This window comes from Neovison vison, chromosome 3 (assembly GCF_020171115.1).
Source record: "Neovison vison isolate M4711 chromosome 3, ASM_NN_V1, whole genome shotgun sequence".
Classification (NCBI taxonomy): domain Eukaryota; kingdom Metazoa; phylum Chordata; class Mammalia; order Carnivora; family Mustelidae; genus Neogale; species Neogale vison.
This window is the reverse complement of record NC_058093.1, coordinates 164,364,908-164,381,709: the sequence shown is the minus strand read 5'-3', so window position 1 is coordinate 164,381,709 and position 16,802 is coordinate 164,364,908. Positions and strand designations below refer to the sequence as shown.

Genomic DNA, 16,802 nt, shown 5'->3' with positions numbered 1-16,802 from the left:
CTCTCTCTCTCTCAAATAAATAATATCTTTAAAAAAAAAAAAAGAAATGTCCTTGTAGGTGCAGTAAAAATGATTAATTTTACCAAGTTTTATTAAATTTCAACCCATAGTCTAGTGAAGATGGGAGATATGCATAAAGCAGTTCTGCTACATCACATAATATGATGTCCTTCTCAAGGGAAGTACTTGTGTGATTATTTACGAACTCAACTAGCTATTGTTTGGGGAGCTTAATTGCACAAAATACCATTTTTACATGAAAGACATCTATCATTATTCAGACTACTGTATTTGGAAGACATTATATCTTAATAAAGTGAATCTGTCACTCAAGGAAAACAACTATTTGTTGTCAAATATTAGAGTTTCAAAAAAATGAGACTTCCAAAAAACTTTTGTCAACCACTGTTATATCAATGGAGGTGAGAAGGTGACATTTTTCCTATATTGCTTACTAAAATGTGTCAATCTATGGAAAATCTACACAATTCAGTGAAAAACCCTTTTCCAATTGGTCAACGCAGGATGTTAAGAAATTATACATGGATAAATTGTCCAGAGTACAAGACAGACCAATGGATTTTAATATAACAAAGTATGAAAGCTCCTTCATAAGGCTTTAGAGTGCACACTGAACAAAACACATTTATGAAACAAAACTTGTCAAGTTTTGGTGTAGTATCAATTGAGTACCCACAATGATCTAAAATCACTATTAAAATATTCCTCTCTTTTCTAACTTCCTATCACGTTGGATTCTCTTTATATACTTTAGCTAAAACTACATATTATAACAAACTGAATGCAGAAGGAGATATGAGAATCCACCAGTTTTATATTATGTCAGGTATTAAAGAGGCTTGGAAAAATGCATTATAATGTCATTCTCAGTAAATTGTTTACTGTTTTAGAAAATGTAATTGTTTTTTATAAAAATGTTATGTATGATAATATGTAATACACTTACGATTTTTAAATGAGTGAATAAATAAATATTTTAAACTTTTGTCAGCTTTAAATACTCATGAAATAAATATCAATAAATATAACCCATATAAACAAAAGATCTGTGGAATTTTCAATAATACTTAAGAGTGTAAAAGGTCCTGAGACCAGAAAATTTGAGGTAAAGTCCCACTTTTCATATTTGACACTTCCTGTTTTTATTCTGTAAAAATGTTAATATTAGGAAACTTGACTTTGTAAAACGTACACTTCAAGGGAGAACAAATTAGTGGTTCAAAATTAGCACACTGCAAGGTTACTGACCTCCATCAGCATACTAAATAACTTTTCTAAAATGAGATTCATGGAGCACCTGGATGGCTCAGTGGGTTAAGCCTCTGCCTTCAGCTCAGGTCATGATCCCAGGGTCCTGGGATTGAGCCCCGCATCAGACTCTCTGCTCAGCAGGGAGCCTGCTTCCCCCTCTCTCTCTGCCTACTTGTGATATCTCTCTGTGACACATAAATAAATAAAATATTTTAAAAATAATAAAAATAAAATAAAATGAGATTCCCAATACGCTTTTCACAAACACATCTATAGGTGCTATACAACATATATACAGGTACAATTCAATGGCGATGTGATAATCAGGCTTTGTCTGTCAATATTTAGGTCACCTCTCTGTCTAGCTGAGATGAGGACGTGGTGATAACGCCAGTAGTTGGGTGCATGGAAAAGAGCGTGGGGTATGCTGGCAACTGCTCGATGATGGAGTACTTGAGACGCGTGTGCATCGTGTCAGGTTCATCTTTGTCCGTCGCACATACCTGTCCCACGGTAGAACCTACATGTTGAGAAATCCTCTTTAATTTCCAAAACGTTTACATTATCAACATCCCCTTTATTTCATTCCTTTCCAACTACCTCAAAAAGCTTTTGGACCATTTACTTATATGGCACAATAATAGTTTTTATACATTTGCAGACTTCTATATGCAGTATCATTTTTAAAAATATCCCAGCATTTTAACCTTTGGGAATTTGTTGACCACATCTGTAATTTACTGCATTTACTGTACAATTTGATAAATGTTGATAACATCCATCCATTGCCTTTGTATTTCTAGACTAAAGAATTCTAACTACTCTTTAGCCTTTTTCTATTTGTAAGTCTGCCCTTAAATTGATCAAATTGTCAAGAATGTGTCCAAAACTCTTGGTTTAGTTAGATCTTTCTGGAAGACTCAAAAACTGCATTCCGACTTCCAGCTGATGGGGTCCATTGGCATAAGATTGAGAAAACCTTTGTATTACTCTCAATGACCTTTATGATAATGCTCAGAGTACTGTCAATCATTTAATCAGTATGGAATATCAGTACATCTCCTGAAGACTAAGACTTCAACTACTCAAAACCTTTTTCTTTTTAGAGTGTGTTCTCGTAAAATTATTTAATTTCACATAGTTAGAAACTGAGTAATTTGTCTAGTTTTCAGGCACTAGGCTTGGCTTTCCAAGGGTATGATGCATCATTTAAACTTCACAACAATCTCGCATATCAAAAACCCATTTTACAGATAAGGAAACTAAGGTTTGTCAAGACTAGAAAACTTGCCCAAGGTTACAGCACACAGCTAGTGAAAGGCAGAGCAAAATTCCACCCACAGCAACCCTGAGTGGCAAGTCCCTTGTTCTTGTCGGCAGAATATGCTGCCTCCCAATGGCCACAGTGAAATTCAATTTAGGAATTAAAACATTAAGCTGCCATACATTGTTAAGGTAGGTACGCACCAACTCTGCAATTTTCAGAAACTGTAAAAACGTAAGTTGTTTCTGTAAAAATTGGATAGTTATCATTTTCATCCTCAATTCTGATTAACAAGGGCAGGGGAAGCTCTGGAGTATATCCATCTGGAGTTGTGGCAAAGGCAATTAGCTGTGAAGAGTCAAATAAGAAATAAACCAAAGTTAAAATATGGTTCCAACTTCCTTTGGCTTTAATTTGGAAACTGTTCAGCACTGCAGTGTGAGTTGCACCATTTGTTATGTTTGAGGATGTCGACATAACCTTAACGTCACAGGAGGTGGTTAATCTCATGCTGTCCTACAGGATTTTACATTTATCTAATATAATAACATAGATAATTTTACAGTTGTCCTGTTGTGGATGAGTGTAACAGCTTTTACTATTATTTTCCCAGAACAGACTTGAAGATTATTTTGTGGGTTGTTTTGTTTTGTTTTATTAAGTTTTTTATTTTAATCCCAGTTGTTAACATAGTGTTATATTAGTTTCCGCTGTACTGTAGTGATTCATCACTTCCATACAACATGGAGCCCCGCCCATGTCGAGCTCCCCACTCAGTGGATAATCCACTTCTCTCTCTGTCTCCCCCCACCAATGCTCTCTGTCTCTCTCTCTCTCAAATAATTATATAAAATAAAATCTTTCATAGAAAAACAGAAAAACAATGCAAGAGGGTTCATTTTCTTCACATCCTCAACAATATTTGTTGTCTCTTGTATTTTGATTCTAACCATTCTGACAGGTGTAAGGTGATACCTCGTTGTAGTTTTGATTTGCATTTCCCTGATAATGAGCAACATTATCTTTTCGTGTTTCTGTTGGCCATCTGTATGTCTTCTTTGGAGAAATATCCGTTCATGTCTTTTGCCCATTTTTAAGTGGATTATTTGGTTTTGGGGTATTGAGATTTATAAGTTCTTTATGTATTTCGGATACTAACACTTTATTGGATGAGTCATTTGCAAATATCTTCTCCCATTCAGTAGGTTGTCTTTTAATTTTATGGCTTTCTTCACTGTGTAGAAGCTATTTACTTTGATGTAGTCCCAATAGTTTATTTTTGCTTTTATTGCCCTTGCCTCAGGAGACATTTAGAAAAAAAGTTGCTATGGCCAGTACCAGAGAAATTATTACCTGTGCTCTCTTCTAGGCTTTTTATGGTTTCAGGTCTTACACTTAATCCATTTCAACTTCATCTGGAAGTTTGTTTTTCAAGACTGCTTTGGCTATTTAGGGTCTCTGGTGGTTCTATACAAATTTTGGATTGTTTGTTATAGTTCTGTGAAAAATGCTGCTGGTATTTTGTTCAGGATTGCATTAAATCTATAGATTGTTTCACATAGTAGGGGCATTTTAACAGTTATTTGTTCTTCCAACCCATGAGCCTAGAATGTCTTTCTGTTTCTCTACTATTTTGTTTTGTTTGGAAGTTTCCAGAGCATGGATTTTAAATACCATGCTCTGAATCTTCAATAACTTTGAATTCTTAGGACTCCAAACTCCCCAGATGCAGTTAACTAGAATATTATCTTATATTCTCCTAATTAGGATTTCATGCATATTGGTAGTTAAAGTTAGATAATTCTCTTCATGAGAATTTTTTACTTAAAAAAAAAGGAAAGTCAGAAATAGAACAAATGCACAGATGTAAACTGTGCATGGAATGCAATATATTTCTTTTAATTTCATAATGTGAATTTCAATTCCAATTTTTCTCATAACTGCTCTCAGAGAAAGCAAAACATCACAGGTACTTAGAAGGCATTCTTATAGCAATTCCAAACCTAAATATTCAATCCTACGGACACCTGGGTGGTTCAACCAGTTAGAGTCAGACTCTTTGTTTTAGCTCAGGCCATGATCTCAGTCAGGGTCCTGAGATGAAGCCCTCTAGAGGCTCTGTGCTCAGCACAGTCTGCTTGAGATTTTTTCCCTCTCCTTCTCTCTCCCCCCTTCGGGTGTGCTAATATATAAAATTAATAAATAAATAAAATAAAGAAAGAAATAAAATCTTTTTTGAAAAAACAAAACTATCATACTAAGACCAACCTAAGAATCTAATGCTCTTTATTCTATAAAACTCTTTTTGCTCCAGGTCTGTGCTATCAGATGTAGCCAGAGCATAGACAACAAGCTCAGAGAATAGAAAAAGATAAATGAATTGAGAATGGGAGATGAAACAGCCAAACTTAGCAATGACTAATACGATACATAAACTTCAGACTTTACCTCAAAGGATTCATACTCCTCACGATCTACAGGACGAGTACAATACAGGTTTCCAGTATCTCTCTCCACATAAAACAAATTCATAGGCTCTCGATCCACCCCAGGCCCTCTTATGGAATAGAATATAGTGTAGTTTTGTGCAGTGTCAGATTGAATCTAGAAAGTAGATGTTATATACAGAAGAGACACATGTTTATTTTAGTATAACTTTCATCTCTATATATTTATGCAATCACACTGCCATTTTGTTATAATAAGCAATTACCCCTTTAATTTACTATCATGTATGAATAAAAAAAAAACAGCAAGTAAGGAAGGCTAATGATTGAGAAATTTCAAGAGCAAGGCATGAGGAAAACACTAAACTAGTGTCTTAGTTTTCCAGAATAACTGAGAAAAACTTTAAAGGCTAAATGTTACCTATGTGGACCAAACATTTAAGACTTTAACTGTCTGAGAAAACAAAGTATGCTGAGCATGAAAAACTATGCTTTCATCAATTTTTTTAAGCTTAAATTTTCATTATACATAATATCTGAGTTGCTAGGTTTAAAGTTACTGTCTATAGGGCAAAAACCATGGGAAATGCTTTCTTTAATTAGTTTCTATTATTTGTCAGCATCTTTTTTATTATTGAAGCTGAGCTGAAAGGGGGAGTGGAAATGAGTGAGAATACGAATAACATAATATCCTGGCAAGTGTGATATTCTGGTACTTGAAATTTTTTCCCAAATTGTTTTGATCCTTTTAGTAATATCTTGACTATATGTCAGGATGACACACAATTATTTTCATATAATGTCTTTCCCAACTTCTATATGCTCTTCTCTCAGCTGTATTAAATTTGTCGGTGGGATATAAAGAAGAGTTCTCTCTCAAATTTCAAGAACTGAGAGAAAAGAAACCCAAGTCAAGGACCGAATGGTCATGGGAATGGCTAGTGGAAGAAGGAAAGATTTGCTGAGGTTGCTACTAAAAGTTAAAAAGAGAGAAAGGATACAGTATGATTTTAGTAGTGGACTTGGGGATAAACAATAGAAAGGAAGTTTGTGTCTTTTGCCCTTCACGGCAATTTCATCTATTACGGAAGATGTTTGGGGTTTCTAGGCTATGTCCAAGTGACATGCGTGCTAATATGAAAATTCATTAAGGAACCATGTGTTTGAGAGTGCTAGGTGGGTTTTACAATTTCATATATGGATTTTGCATGACTAAAACTGCAAAAAAAGTATATGCTGGCATAAAGATATGTATTTATACCCATTTATTCAAACATACAATACACATACTCACTCATGTATTCGGACAGAACTGATTTTAAAATAACTGCATATTCATTGTCCAAATTAAAAAAAAAATGGAAACCATAAAAGTCCACAGTGAAAGGACAATAAACTGTACCTGTTGAAGAAAAAGTGGGAAAGGACCCAAGGAATTCTCCTGCATTGAACAAGGAATAGGAGCCCATCTTCTCTTGGCACGTTTTAGAACTTTTTCTTTAGAATGCCTCTTCTTTAATACCTCAATTTAGAACACAGGAAAAAAATAATAAAGTCAATGATTACTTTATTGATAAACACTGAAATTCTGACCTCTCTCTTATGAGGATTAACTGGAAAAGTTTAAGACCATAGTGGAAAACCAAACTAAATGTCAACACTGCAAAAAGATAACAAAGAAATAGCGGTACTAACTATTATCACATCAATCCTCTTGAGAAAATAACTTGGTATGAACATGGAAGAAAGAGAGATGGAATTGGAAGCCTAGAAGCAAAATTTAAAAACAAAAACAAAATCAACATTACTGTTGCCATACTGCCATGCAAAACCATGGGAGGCGAGAGATGCAAGGAAGAGAAATTAAGTGAGTGACCCTCTAAATCTAGCATGTGCACCTTCCACTCACCAGCAGCTAAGAAGAGCCACGGACCAAGAGAGAGATCTGTGTCAGAATGAGGAGAGAAAAATGGTGACCATTCTCAAGCGACTGCAGTGAATAATGGCCGATGATTGAATAGAAATATCTGGATCTTTGGTGTCAGAGTCCCATAAGTAAGGCATGAGGTCTGAACCTCAACCTAAAATAGTCATCTACTTTTTAAGACTACAAATTGTGCTGTCTAAGATACATATAGACCTCCAGAGGCAGAGTTTCAAAATTTGTTTTAGAAATCTATTCTACAGGAAAGATTAAGAAATCCTTCTTTGTGTCCAATCTCAAGTTCCCATGCTGTAGCCTCCCAAGTTCTCTGTTCCTGTCCCATATGAAAAGCAATGACAACCTAGAATAACAGATGAGGTTAGACCTTTTTCCACGATTTGAACACTGTTATGTTGCATGATGGTTTCCATTCTTCATCAAGCTAAACTATCCCACATCCTCTCTGATTTCACATCTTCCCTGGTAATGTTACACCTGCAGAAAACAACTCACTATACATCATTTTTATAGTTTGGTGTACCTTTGTTTGATGCTGTAAAAGAACATGCAGCTTCCTTTCTTCATGATTCTCAGTGTTGTAAAGTAATATGGTAAAACTTCTCTCCTCAGACGACAAAAGAATGGCATTTGTTGCATAGATGGAACCATCTTCCAAAATTTGGAAATCAGGATCACTTGAATGAATTAGATTTGCAGATTGAAAGCACTCCTTCAGGTTAACTGTAGGAAATACACACAGCAATCATTTGTAAAGCAAAATGAAACAATATATAGTGCTACCAGCAATCTATGCATTTGTTGGGGTGGGGAGCCAAAAACTTAAAATTACACTGATACTTGTAAATGTCGTATTTTTTGAAAGTGTATATGAAACTACATGGTTAATTAAATTGTGCATAAACAGGGGCGCCTGGGTGGCTCAGTGGGTTAAGCCGCTGCCTTCGGCTCGGGTCATGATCTCAGGGTCCTGGGATCGAGTCCCACGTGGGGCTCTCTGCTCAGCAGGGAGCCTGCTTCCCTCTCTCTCTCTCTGCCTGCCTCTCCATCTACTTGTGATTTCTCTCTGACAAATAAATAAATAAAATTTTTTTAAAAAAAAATTGTGCATAAACACATATGTCACTTCTAATACTACTTTACTCTTTTTTTAAAAAAGAGACATTTGTCCTAAAATAAAAGCATGTGAGTTCCAGTGTTTGAACAGGTAAACCAATACCAAAAGAAGTTATTCTTTATTAACTGAAATTACCTATAGAGCAAGACCTGAGAAAACTGAAACAGAATCTAGAACATTAATCAGCAGTTATTAAATTAAAATATTTCTTAACCCTTTGCATCTATTGTTAGAGTCATTATATTCTGGGTTCTCATTGGTCTGCTCTCTCCTTGCACATTTGAGTTATATGAGAAAAATTAATTGACATGGGGTGTCTGAATGGCTCAGGTGGTTTAGTGTGCTTTGATTTCAGCTCAGGTCATGATCTCAGGGTTGAGGGATCGAGCCTGGTGTCATGCCCCATGCTGAGCGGAGTCTGCCTTAGATTCTCTCTCTCCCTCTCCCGTTGCCCCTTTTCCGTACTCTCTCTCCCTCTTTCTCTTTCTCTCTCAAAAAAAAAAAAAAAGTAATAGTTGATAAGAAGCATTTGTGGAATTATATATCAGGAAAATGCCAAAATGTTTTATGATTAAAATCCAAAAACAACTACCTTTAAACTCAAGAAATAGATTCAATACTACTTCTCAATTTCATAGAAGTATGTAATAACATATACCTTCACCCCCATGTAGCAGAAATATTAATAATTATTTATCACTCAAACTAAACCTTTTTATATACTTCATATAATCATGTTTTTCAGTAAAGGACAATATTCCTTTTATTGGAATGACATTACATGTATTACAAATGATAATATATTAGTTCTAACTATTAATTCCAATACAGCTATTCTTTTAAAAATGACACTAATTTTACAAGATCATACCAAATAAGATTTATTTTACATTTTAGCAGTTTCTTACCTCTACCAACAAATTTCTCAGCATCTAGTTGGGAGGGAACATGTAGTATGACTTTTTTGCAGGCGTCACAGGCAAATGTTAAGATCTAAAACATCAAATCAGTAATTATGCATTAAAAAAAGATCTTTTTAATGTAGACATAGTTTATATAAATTAGAAATTGGTATAATTATAAATTAGTTTATACAACTAGCAAAATAAAATTTAAAAACATACACTGCAGGGGCGCCTGGGTGGCTCAGTGGGTTAAAGCCTCTGCCTTTGGCTCCAGTCATGATCTCAGGGTCCTGGGATCGAGCCCCGCATCGGGCTCTCTGCTCAGCAGGGAGCCTGCTTCCCTTCCTCTCTCTGCCTGCCTCTCTGCCTACTTGTGATCTCTGTCTGTCAAATAAATAAATAAAATCTTAAAAAAAAAAAAAAAACATACACTGCAGCAGAAATCAGAACAAAACTGTCTGATGGGGAAGGATAAAATACAGGCCAAGAGTGAAGGCTCCCTCCTTCACAAAGCATGTAAACTCCTAGAATTCCTCACCCTCTTAGCTTTTGTTTCCTATTCTGTAAAAAGGAGTTTCCTATTCTGTAATAAGGAGTCTCCTCCAGAGACTCATCACTAATGTAATGAGTCTCTGGAGGACTGAATGAGAACCAATGTGAGAGCACTAAAAACTTAGGTAGGAAGCACAGGTATGTGACTAGGAAAAACAAAAACAAATTTATAGAGTCAGCAAAGAGCTTCAATTAATAGTCAATTGCTTATGAACCATGGTACCAAATCAATAATATATTAAATGAAAACCCAATGCTTTAAAGAGAAGCATCAACTCATTTCATGGAGCGACTTGGAGATTATTTATCATGATCCACACAAACAAGCACATAACTTTGAAATACGAATTTATGTTGAAGGCGCATCTTCTCGTAGGTGACCAGTGAGGTCATTTTACAAAATATTTCACTTAAAATTTTTGAAATGCGTTAGTGATTTATGGTAACCAATTCCAATATAATATATATTTGAATACAGTGAAATTTAATTCTGTTCTAAAACTGTATAATGCACACTTCTGAAAGATTCACAGTTCTACAGTTTTGCAAAAGCTTTTGACCAAAAGCAAGATAGCTGACTAGCACTGACACTGTATTTATGAAGTCTATAAACACAAATTTAAAAAATCAAAAATTTGGATTAAAATTTTATTCCTAATACACATGTTTTATTTCTACTACACATTCCAATATACATTTAATTATCCAATTTAAGTTATATAGGGAGGATCAGGCAAGGCAGTGATTACATGTCACTTGGAAATTAGGTATGGGCATGGTGAAGAGACTATTGGATTGGATATTATAAGATGAGAGGAACATTCACTAGCCGTATCATCTTAGAACAGGAGTAAAATGAGATGTGTGACAAGTCTAACTCAGGGTGGTTGAAAGCATGCATCTACTTCTTCATCCAACCAACATTTACTGGTTGCATTCTAGGTACAAGACAGTGCTCAACAGTGAACAAAGCAAAGTCCTTGAACTCATGGGGATTACTTTATAATGAGATAAAAAAAAAATGCACAAAGATCATATAAAGCCAGGAGACATATGTTACAAGAAAAATAAAGCAGGGAGAAAAGGTGACAAAGGGAAGACCAGAAGCCTGAATGAAATGAGGAAGCAAACCAGTTCACTAACTGGGAAATCTTCCAGGTGGAAGAAAAACCAGAACAAAGACCCTGAAAGAGGATTTTACCTGGTGTATTAGAGGAACAAAAAGGGAGTCATGGTAGGAAAGCACAGTGAGGTGAAGTGATACAAGTTGATATTAAAGGGACAGGCATGGGCATATCACATATGGTCTAAAAGGCCATAATAGGAGTGTAGATTTTATTCTGAGTACAAAGAGAAGCAACCATAGGTTTAAAAGCTGTGGAGCAGCATAATGTGGTGAGCATTTACACAGACTCATTCTGGTGGCCACGTGAGAACAGACTACAGAGAAGCAAGAGCAGAAGCAAGAAGACCAGTTGGGAGGTTCCAGCAGAAATGTGAGAGGGGGAGGATGGTGACTTGGACTAAGATGAAAACAGCAGAGAAGTGAAAAATGGCTGGATTAATTCAATAATTTAGAGAACAGCATCCTGGACATCCATTCATTCATGAATTTAATTAATATTTACTGAATGTGTACTATGTACCAGACAGAGCAGTAACAATGATCCTCATGAAACATTCAATTCAAGGATAAGACATAGTCGTAATTTCAATAAAATAGGATAAATGCTCTGCTGGAGAGGTCTAGAGTGATAGGATAGCAGGGGGAGCTAGCTTCATGGTGTAAGAGCTTGGTGAGGTTACCTGAAGAGCGGCTGTACGGTAGCCACGTCCAGAGGGGCAGAGTTTCTCTGGTCCAGATACAGAAATGGCATATCTGAAGCCCAGAGATGACACAGATCTGAGAACATCTTAAAAGCCTGATGCTCATAGCACAAGAGGGACAAAGTTTAAATGGATTCAGGGGTGCCTGGCTGGCTCATTTGGTAAAGCATGTGACTTTTGAACTCGTGTGAGTTCGAGCCCCACTTTGGGTGTAGAGATCACTTAAAAATAAAATCTTAAAAAAGAAAATGGATTCAGACAGGCAGGTGTGGGGTAAATTATGAATAGTGTTAACAAAGTATGTGGATCTTTTTTTTCCCTAAAGATAATAAGAAACCAAAGATTTGCTTTAAGCGAATACATGACATAAGCAGCTTCCTATCAGAGTAAGGGGTGTCAGAGCAGTGTGGAGAATGGATCAGGAGAATGATTCTCACTTCCAACAATAGCAGCTAGATCAGTCAGGGGGGGAAAAATGCCAAAACGAAAAATGATGGATTTTTTTTTTTTTTTTTTGTTAACCCTCCTAAACCATCTAGCAAAGAATTACTAGGCAGAAATTGGGGATCAAACTCAAACAAGGAGTAGTGATCAGGTGCAACTTCTGATCTAAGAAGACTGGACGCTGGTTGTTTGACCTCAATAAAAGAGAAGGAAATCGAAGCACAGGCCTGCCTAAGATCTAAGAGAAGAGCTGCACACATTAATCTGGGACCCCCAAATGGAAAACCTTTGCTGTAGAGGGAGCCTGAGATAAACCAGTCCTTGAATGGATCTGTCACCTTATTTGCTTGGTCTGGGAACCTCGAGCCACTGATTAGTTTAAAGAAGGCCTGGCATGTGTAATCATTACCACAGATGCTGAAAGATATTTGACCAAATGCAATAACAACCCTTAGATTTAAAAAAAAAAAAAAAAAGCCCCCCAGGAGTTAATAAGTACTTCTGTAATGTGATTTTTTTATATTATATTTTGTTATAATCACAACATCTATGGGAAAGCATTAGCAGCAGCCCCACTAAACTAAGAAATAACATGGACTTTCCAAGGTCATCATTTATAGTTGACTTTACATTAAAATATATTAGGCAAGAGAGAAATATTAAATGACATATGGACTGGAAAGGAAGAAGTAAAAAAAGACTCTATTTGCATTTGATAGGACTAATTGAAAACTCAAACAAATCAACTAGTAAATTACTATAAAACAATAAAGAATTTCAGTAAGGGAGCAGGAACAACTATTAGAATACAGAAATCATTAGTCTTTATACACATAAATACAAGTTAAATAATATAATGAAAGAGAAGGAATCATTTTCAAGAGCAATAAAAAGTTAAAAAGTCAAGGAGTAAAAAACAAGAAACATGTGAAGCCTACTTGAGAAAAATCTGAAAACATTTCTGAAGGACAGGAAGGTAGACTCAGACAAGAAGAAAGATGTATCATTATTTTGGATAGAAAAAGAAAATCAACATAAATATATCAATTTCCACTAAGTTAAATTATAAATTTTATGATGTCAATAAAAGTCTTAACAGCATCTTTTCTGGAACTACACAAGCTGATTTAAAAGATCATTAAGGCAAAATTTAAAACCTAAGAATATATGGGAAAATTATGAAAAAGAAAAGCTATGAAAGGATATTAGACCTAGCAGGTATTTAAAAACTCTAAGAAGTCTCATAATTATACTCATAACTGCAGTATTATATATGAATATGCAGAAAGATATTAGATCCATAAAAACTGAAGAGAAGGGGCGCCTGGTGGCTCAGTGGGTTAAGCTGCTGCTTTCGGCTCAGGTCATGGTCTCAGGGTCCTGGGATCAAGCCCCCTCGGGCTCTCTGCTCAGCAGGGAGCCTGCTTCCCACCTCCACCTGGCCTGCCTCTCTGCCTACTTGTGATCTCTCTCTGTCAAATAAATAAATAAAATCTTTAAAAAAAAAAAACTGAAAAGGAAGTAAAACAGTTTCTGTTTGCATTTGTTGTAACTGTATACAGTCCATAAATGTAACTTTGTTACACTCACCAACAATTTATAGGAGTTCCTATTTCACCACATTCTTGCCCATGCTGCCTGTTGTCAAACTTTTGGATGTTTGCCAAATGAGGAACATGTTGTTGAAGTTTAACTACATCGTTTCTTATTATGAGTGAGGCTGAAATATTTTTATGGGCCATTTTTATAACTTTATGAGACTTTTTCATATCAATGTTCATGTTGTACTATTTGATTTATAAGAGCTCTTTATATACTCATATATTAGCTTTTTTAAAATATGATCCACAATTTTTTTTTCCAATTTCAATTACCTCTTTGACTTACTTATAATATTTTTGTTTGGTTTGGGTTTTTTGCCATGGACAAGTATGTGTGTGCCTTAATATAATGGATTTATATTGTTTATAATATTTATAATATATTTATATTAATGGTTATAATTTAACATAATTTGTTTTCTCAATATTAATAAACGGCTTTTGAAATCTAAGCCACGTTAACCATAGATACCCCTTCTTGACTCCAAACTTAAATAGGAATTCTCCATGTTTTCTTTTATTAAGTATACGGTATATGTTACACAAACCTTCCATCTGTTTAGATTTCTCTGTGTTCTGCATGAGTTACTGGTTCAACCTTATCTTTTGCTAAATGTCTGCCTAGATCAAGTAGTCTCATACTATATACATATTATAATACAGTATAATATAATATGCTATATAATACAGTATATTATACATAGTATAGTACTATACTATAATCCTATAGTATATCAATATAATATAATAACTAGTATAGTATATTTGTATACTATGTATAATATATATTACATATATAATACTCTCTATGTATCCTCAACAATGTGATGTGCCATCCATTATAAAATAGCCTTCCATCTAGTCATGTACAACCTTTATGGAGGGGTGAAGGAGCTAGTAATATCTACCAAAGTAGAGAGTCATTTATACTTGTATCTGGCAATCCTACTTCTGGTAATCTATTCTATTCATTCATACATCTGCCCATACATGAAACCCCATATATACACAAGTTTATTCACTATGACATTCCCTGTAATAGCAAAAAGTAATAGCAGAGGTGACGGATAGAAGCAAAGATATCCATAAGATATTTCTGAATGTAGATTTAATGGGACTTAATGATACTCTCTTAATGAGGGGAGCAGTGAGGAAGGAAAAGCAAGCAGCTTCCAGACATCCTACCTGAGCAACAAGGTGTATGGTAGTGTCATTCACTGAATTACAGGATATTATGAGAAGAAAAGCAACATTGTTTGAGAAGATAATAACTGCTGTGTCACACATTATACTAGGTAGATATAAAGACGTATTGTTCAATGAAGACATCCCAACTAACAAAATAAATTTCATTTAAGGAGGCACCTGTAGTGGACAGGACCTAGAATAGGGAGTCTGATTCTGAGTAGTCAGAGACAGGAAGGTCAAAAGAAAAAAAAGGGGGAATGAATTTCAATAAAGGCACAAGCTACAAGGTGGAACTGTGCAAGGAATGGTTTCTATTCGGCAGCGGAGATCCCTTATGACCTTAGAGAGTGAGCAGCCTCGTTAGGTGTTTAGGTAGAAACCAGAGTTCAAGTGGTTAAGACCCATGTGAGGTAAGGCCGTATTAGGAAGCAGAGAGAAGCTGATTTGTGGAACAGTGAAGGATTAATTGGGTGCATGGAGAGGAGGAAATGTAAAGGGTGTTCCCCCAGTGAATAGGAATTATTCACTCTTTAATAATACCTTCTACTCAAATGCTCTTTACACATCCATCACACTTGAGGCCCACAAGCCTAAGAACCACCGGAGGCTGGCAGGACTTTGCCCTGGTATGCCCACAGACACCAGAACAACTAGAAGGACTCACACCAGGCCTTCCAGCCAAGAATGTAGCAGGATGTGGGGTGTAGCCAGCGCCAGAGCTTTTTTATTACCCCACTTCTGGCCAATCCAACTCTGAAGCTAAGACAAGTCACCTTTAGTTTGTTCACTTTATCGTCTTTTTTCCAGAAAGGATGTGAGAGCAAAGAGAGAAAGTTTTGTAAGCAGAGGCAAAGCAGTGCTATTTATTGCCCATACTTATTGCTGTCCCTGCTTAATTACCCCTTTTCCTTCAAAGAATAATGGCCAGTGCTTTTAAAAGCGGCAACTTTATTAGGGATCTAACCAAAGTCATTTCTTTGTCATCAACTACATACGTTGTGACCGTTATTTATGCCATTCTTGGTTTTCTCAACTGTAAAATATTAATTGTTGTGCCCCTGGCCCTTTCTGTGATACTGATAGGCCCTGGGAATTTGTCCATAGAATTCCTAGAGACATTGGAATGACAGTACTATAGTTTCATGACGTAAAAATTTAAGGAATTGCCTGTAACCTAAGAGCGGTTGAGTAGTGAAATTATCAGAATATTTCATTCCCACCCTCCCCCTCCCCCCACGCCGGTTCCAGCACTCCCAGAAGGAATCTTCCTGCCCTCTGTTGTCCAGGTTTGTTCCCTTGTCCTTCAGAGAACTTGAGCTCCAACTCAAGGAGAAAGGACACTACCAGGTTGAGAACTTTCTGGCACCTGGTCTATTTAATTTTTCTCTTCCTGGGGGGACTCAGGAAGTCCATTTCGGGAAACCTCTGATCCCAAACTCTCCCAGGGTCTGTCCATTGGCATCGAATTCCTGTACGTTCGGCCTTTCCCCGCCCAGCCCCCGGCCGTGGGGAACTGTCCCTCCCCAAGTAAGGCCACGCCTTCTCACTCCCAGGTTTGGGGAGTGAACACTTTGCTGCTGTGTTCTTTCTCAGTTTTAGACTCAGAGGGCCTAGGAGAAGAATCCAGATGCCTCTGTGCACAAGAGATTCGGAAGAACATTTCCCTTAAAATTAAGGGGGTGGCAACCGCCCACGCTGACAAACAAAGGGAACCATACAAAGGGTCACCTAGGGCCCGCCCATCTACCGTTTCCGGGCGCGAGTGTCGAGACCACTCCTCTACGCACACTCACACACAGACGGAGAGCAACCCCCTGAAAGGCGCGTAGTCCCCTCCCTTTGACTCAAGGGCGAGCACTTTCCGCCCGGTCCGCACAGGGCTCCCTTCGCGGTGGCCGGAACCCGGCACCGAGACAGAAGCGGATCGCACCTTCCCGGGGAATGGCAGAGGCTCGGCTCCCCGCCCGTCCCCAGAGGCCACGGTTTTGGCTGGGCGTTCGCAGCTGGCGTCTGCGTCTCCGTCTGCCTGCGCTGATTACATCTACCGATGACACCCTTCTCCTCCCTTTCGGGAGCGCGGCGCCCAGGTCGCGAACCTTTTCCTGGCAACCTTCCCCCATCCCTCCAACTCCATTCGTTCAACCGGTCGGCGACCCCTTACCCTCCACTTTGCCCGCCACCCTACAAGCCACCCCTGCCTCCTAAGTTTCCTCTGGCACCCCCATCGGGCGGAGCCCCCCTCC

At 37.1% G+C, this 16,802-nt stretch overlaps 1 protein-coding gene across 4 annotated transcripts in view; it reads right to left on the bottom strand.

The window, feature by feature from the left end:
- DSC2 (desmocollin 2) overlaps positions 1-16,802 on the bottom strand; it is a 34,279-nt gene that overhangs the window by 17,030 nt on the left and 447 nt on the right. For 2 of the 4 annotated variants that reach the window (XM_044243230.1, XM_044243228.1), the window contains exons 2-7: positions 8,951-9,035; positions 7,449-7,648; positions 6,386-6,496; positions 4,985-5,140; positions 2,740-2,884; positions 1,626-1,792 (exon numbers count right to left, since the gene is read on the bottom strand). In XM_044243230.1, the coding sequence (XP_044099165.1) occupies positions 1,626-1,792; positions 2,740-2,884; positions 4,985-5,140; positions 6,386-6,496; positions 7,449-7,648; positions 8,951-9,035 (864 nt within the window). Of the gene's footprint in view, positions 1-1,625; positions 1,793-2,739; positions 2,885-4,984; positions 5,141-6,385; positions 6,506-7,448; positions 7,649-8,950; positions 9,036-16,802 lie in introns of all 4 variants that reach the window. The other 2 variants (XM_044243229.1, XM_044243226.1) reach the window with 1 other exon arrangement.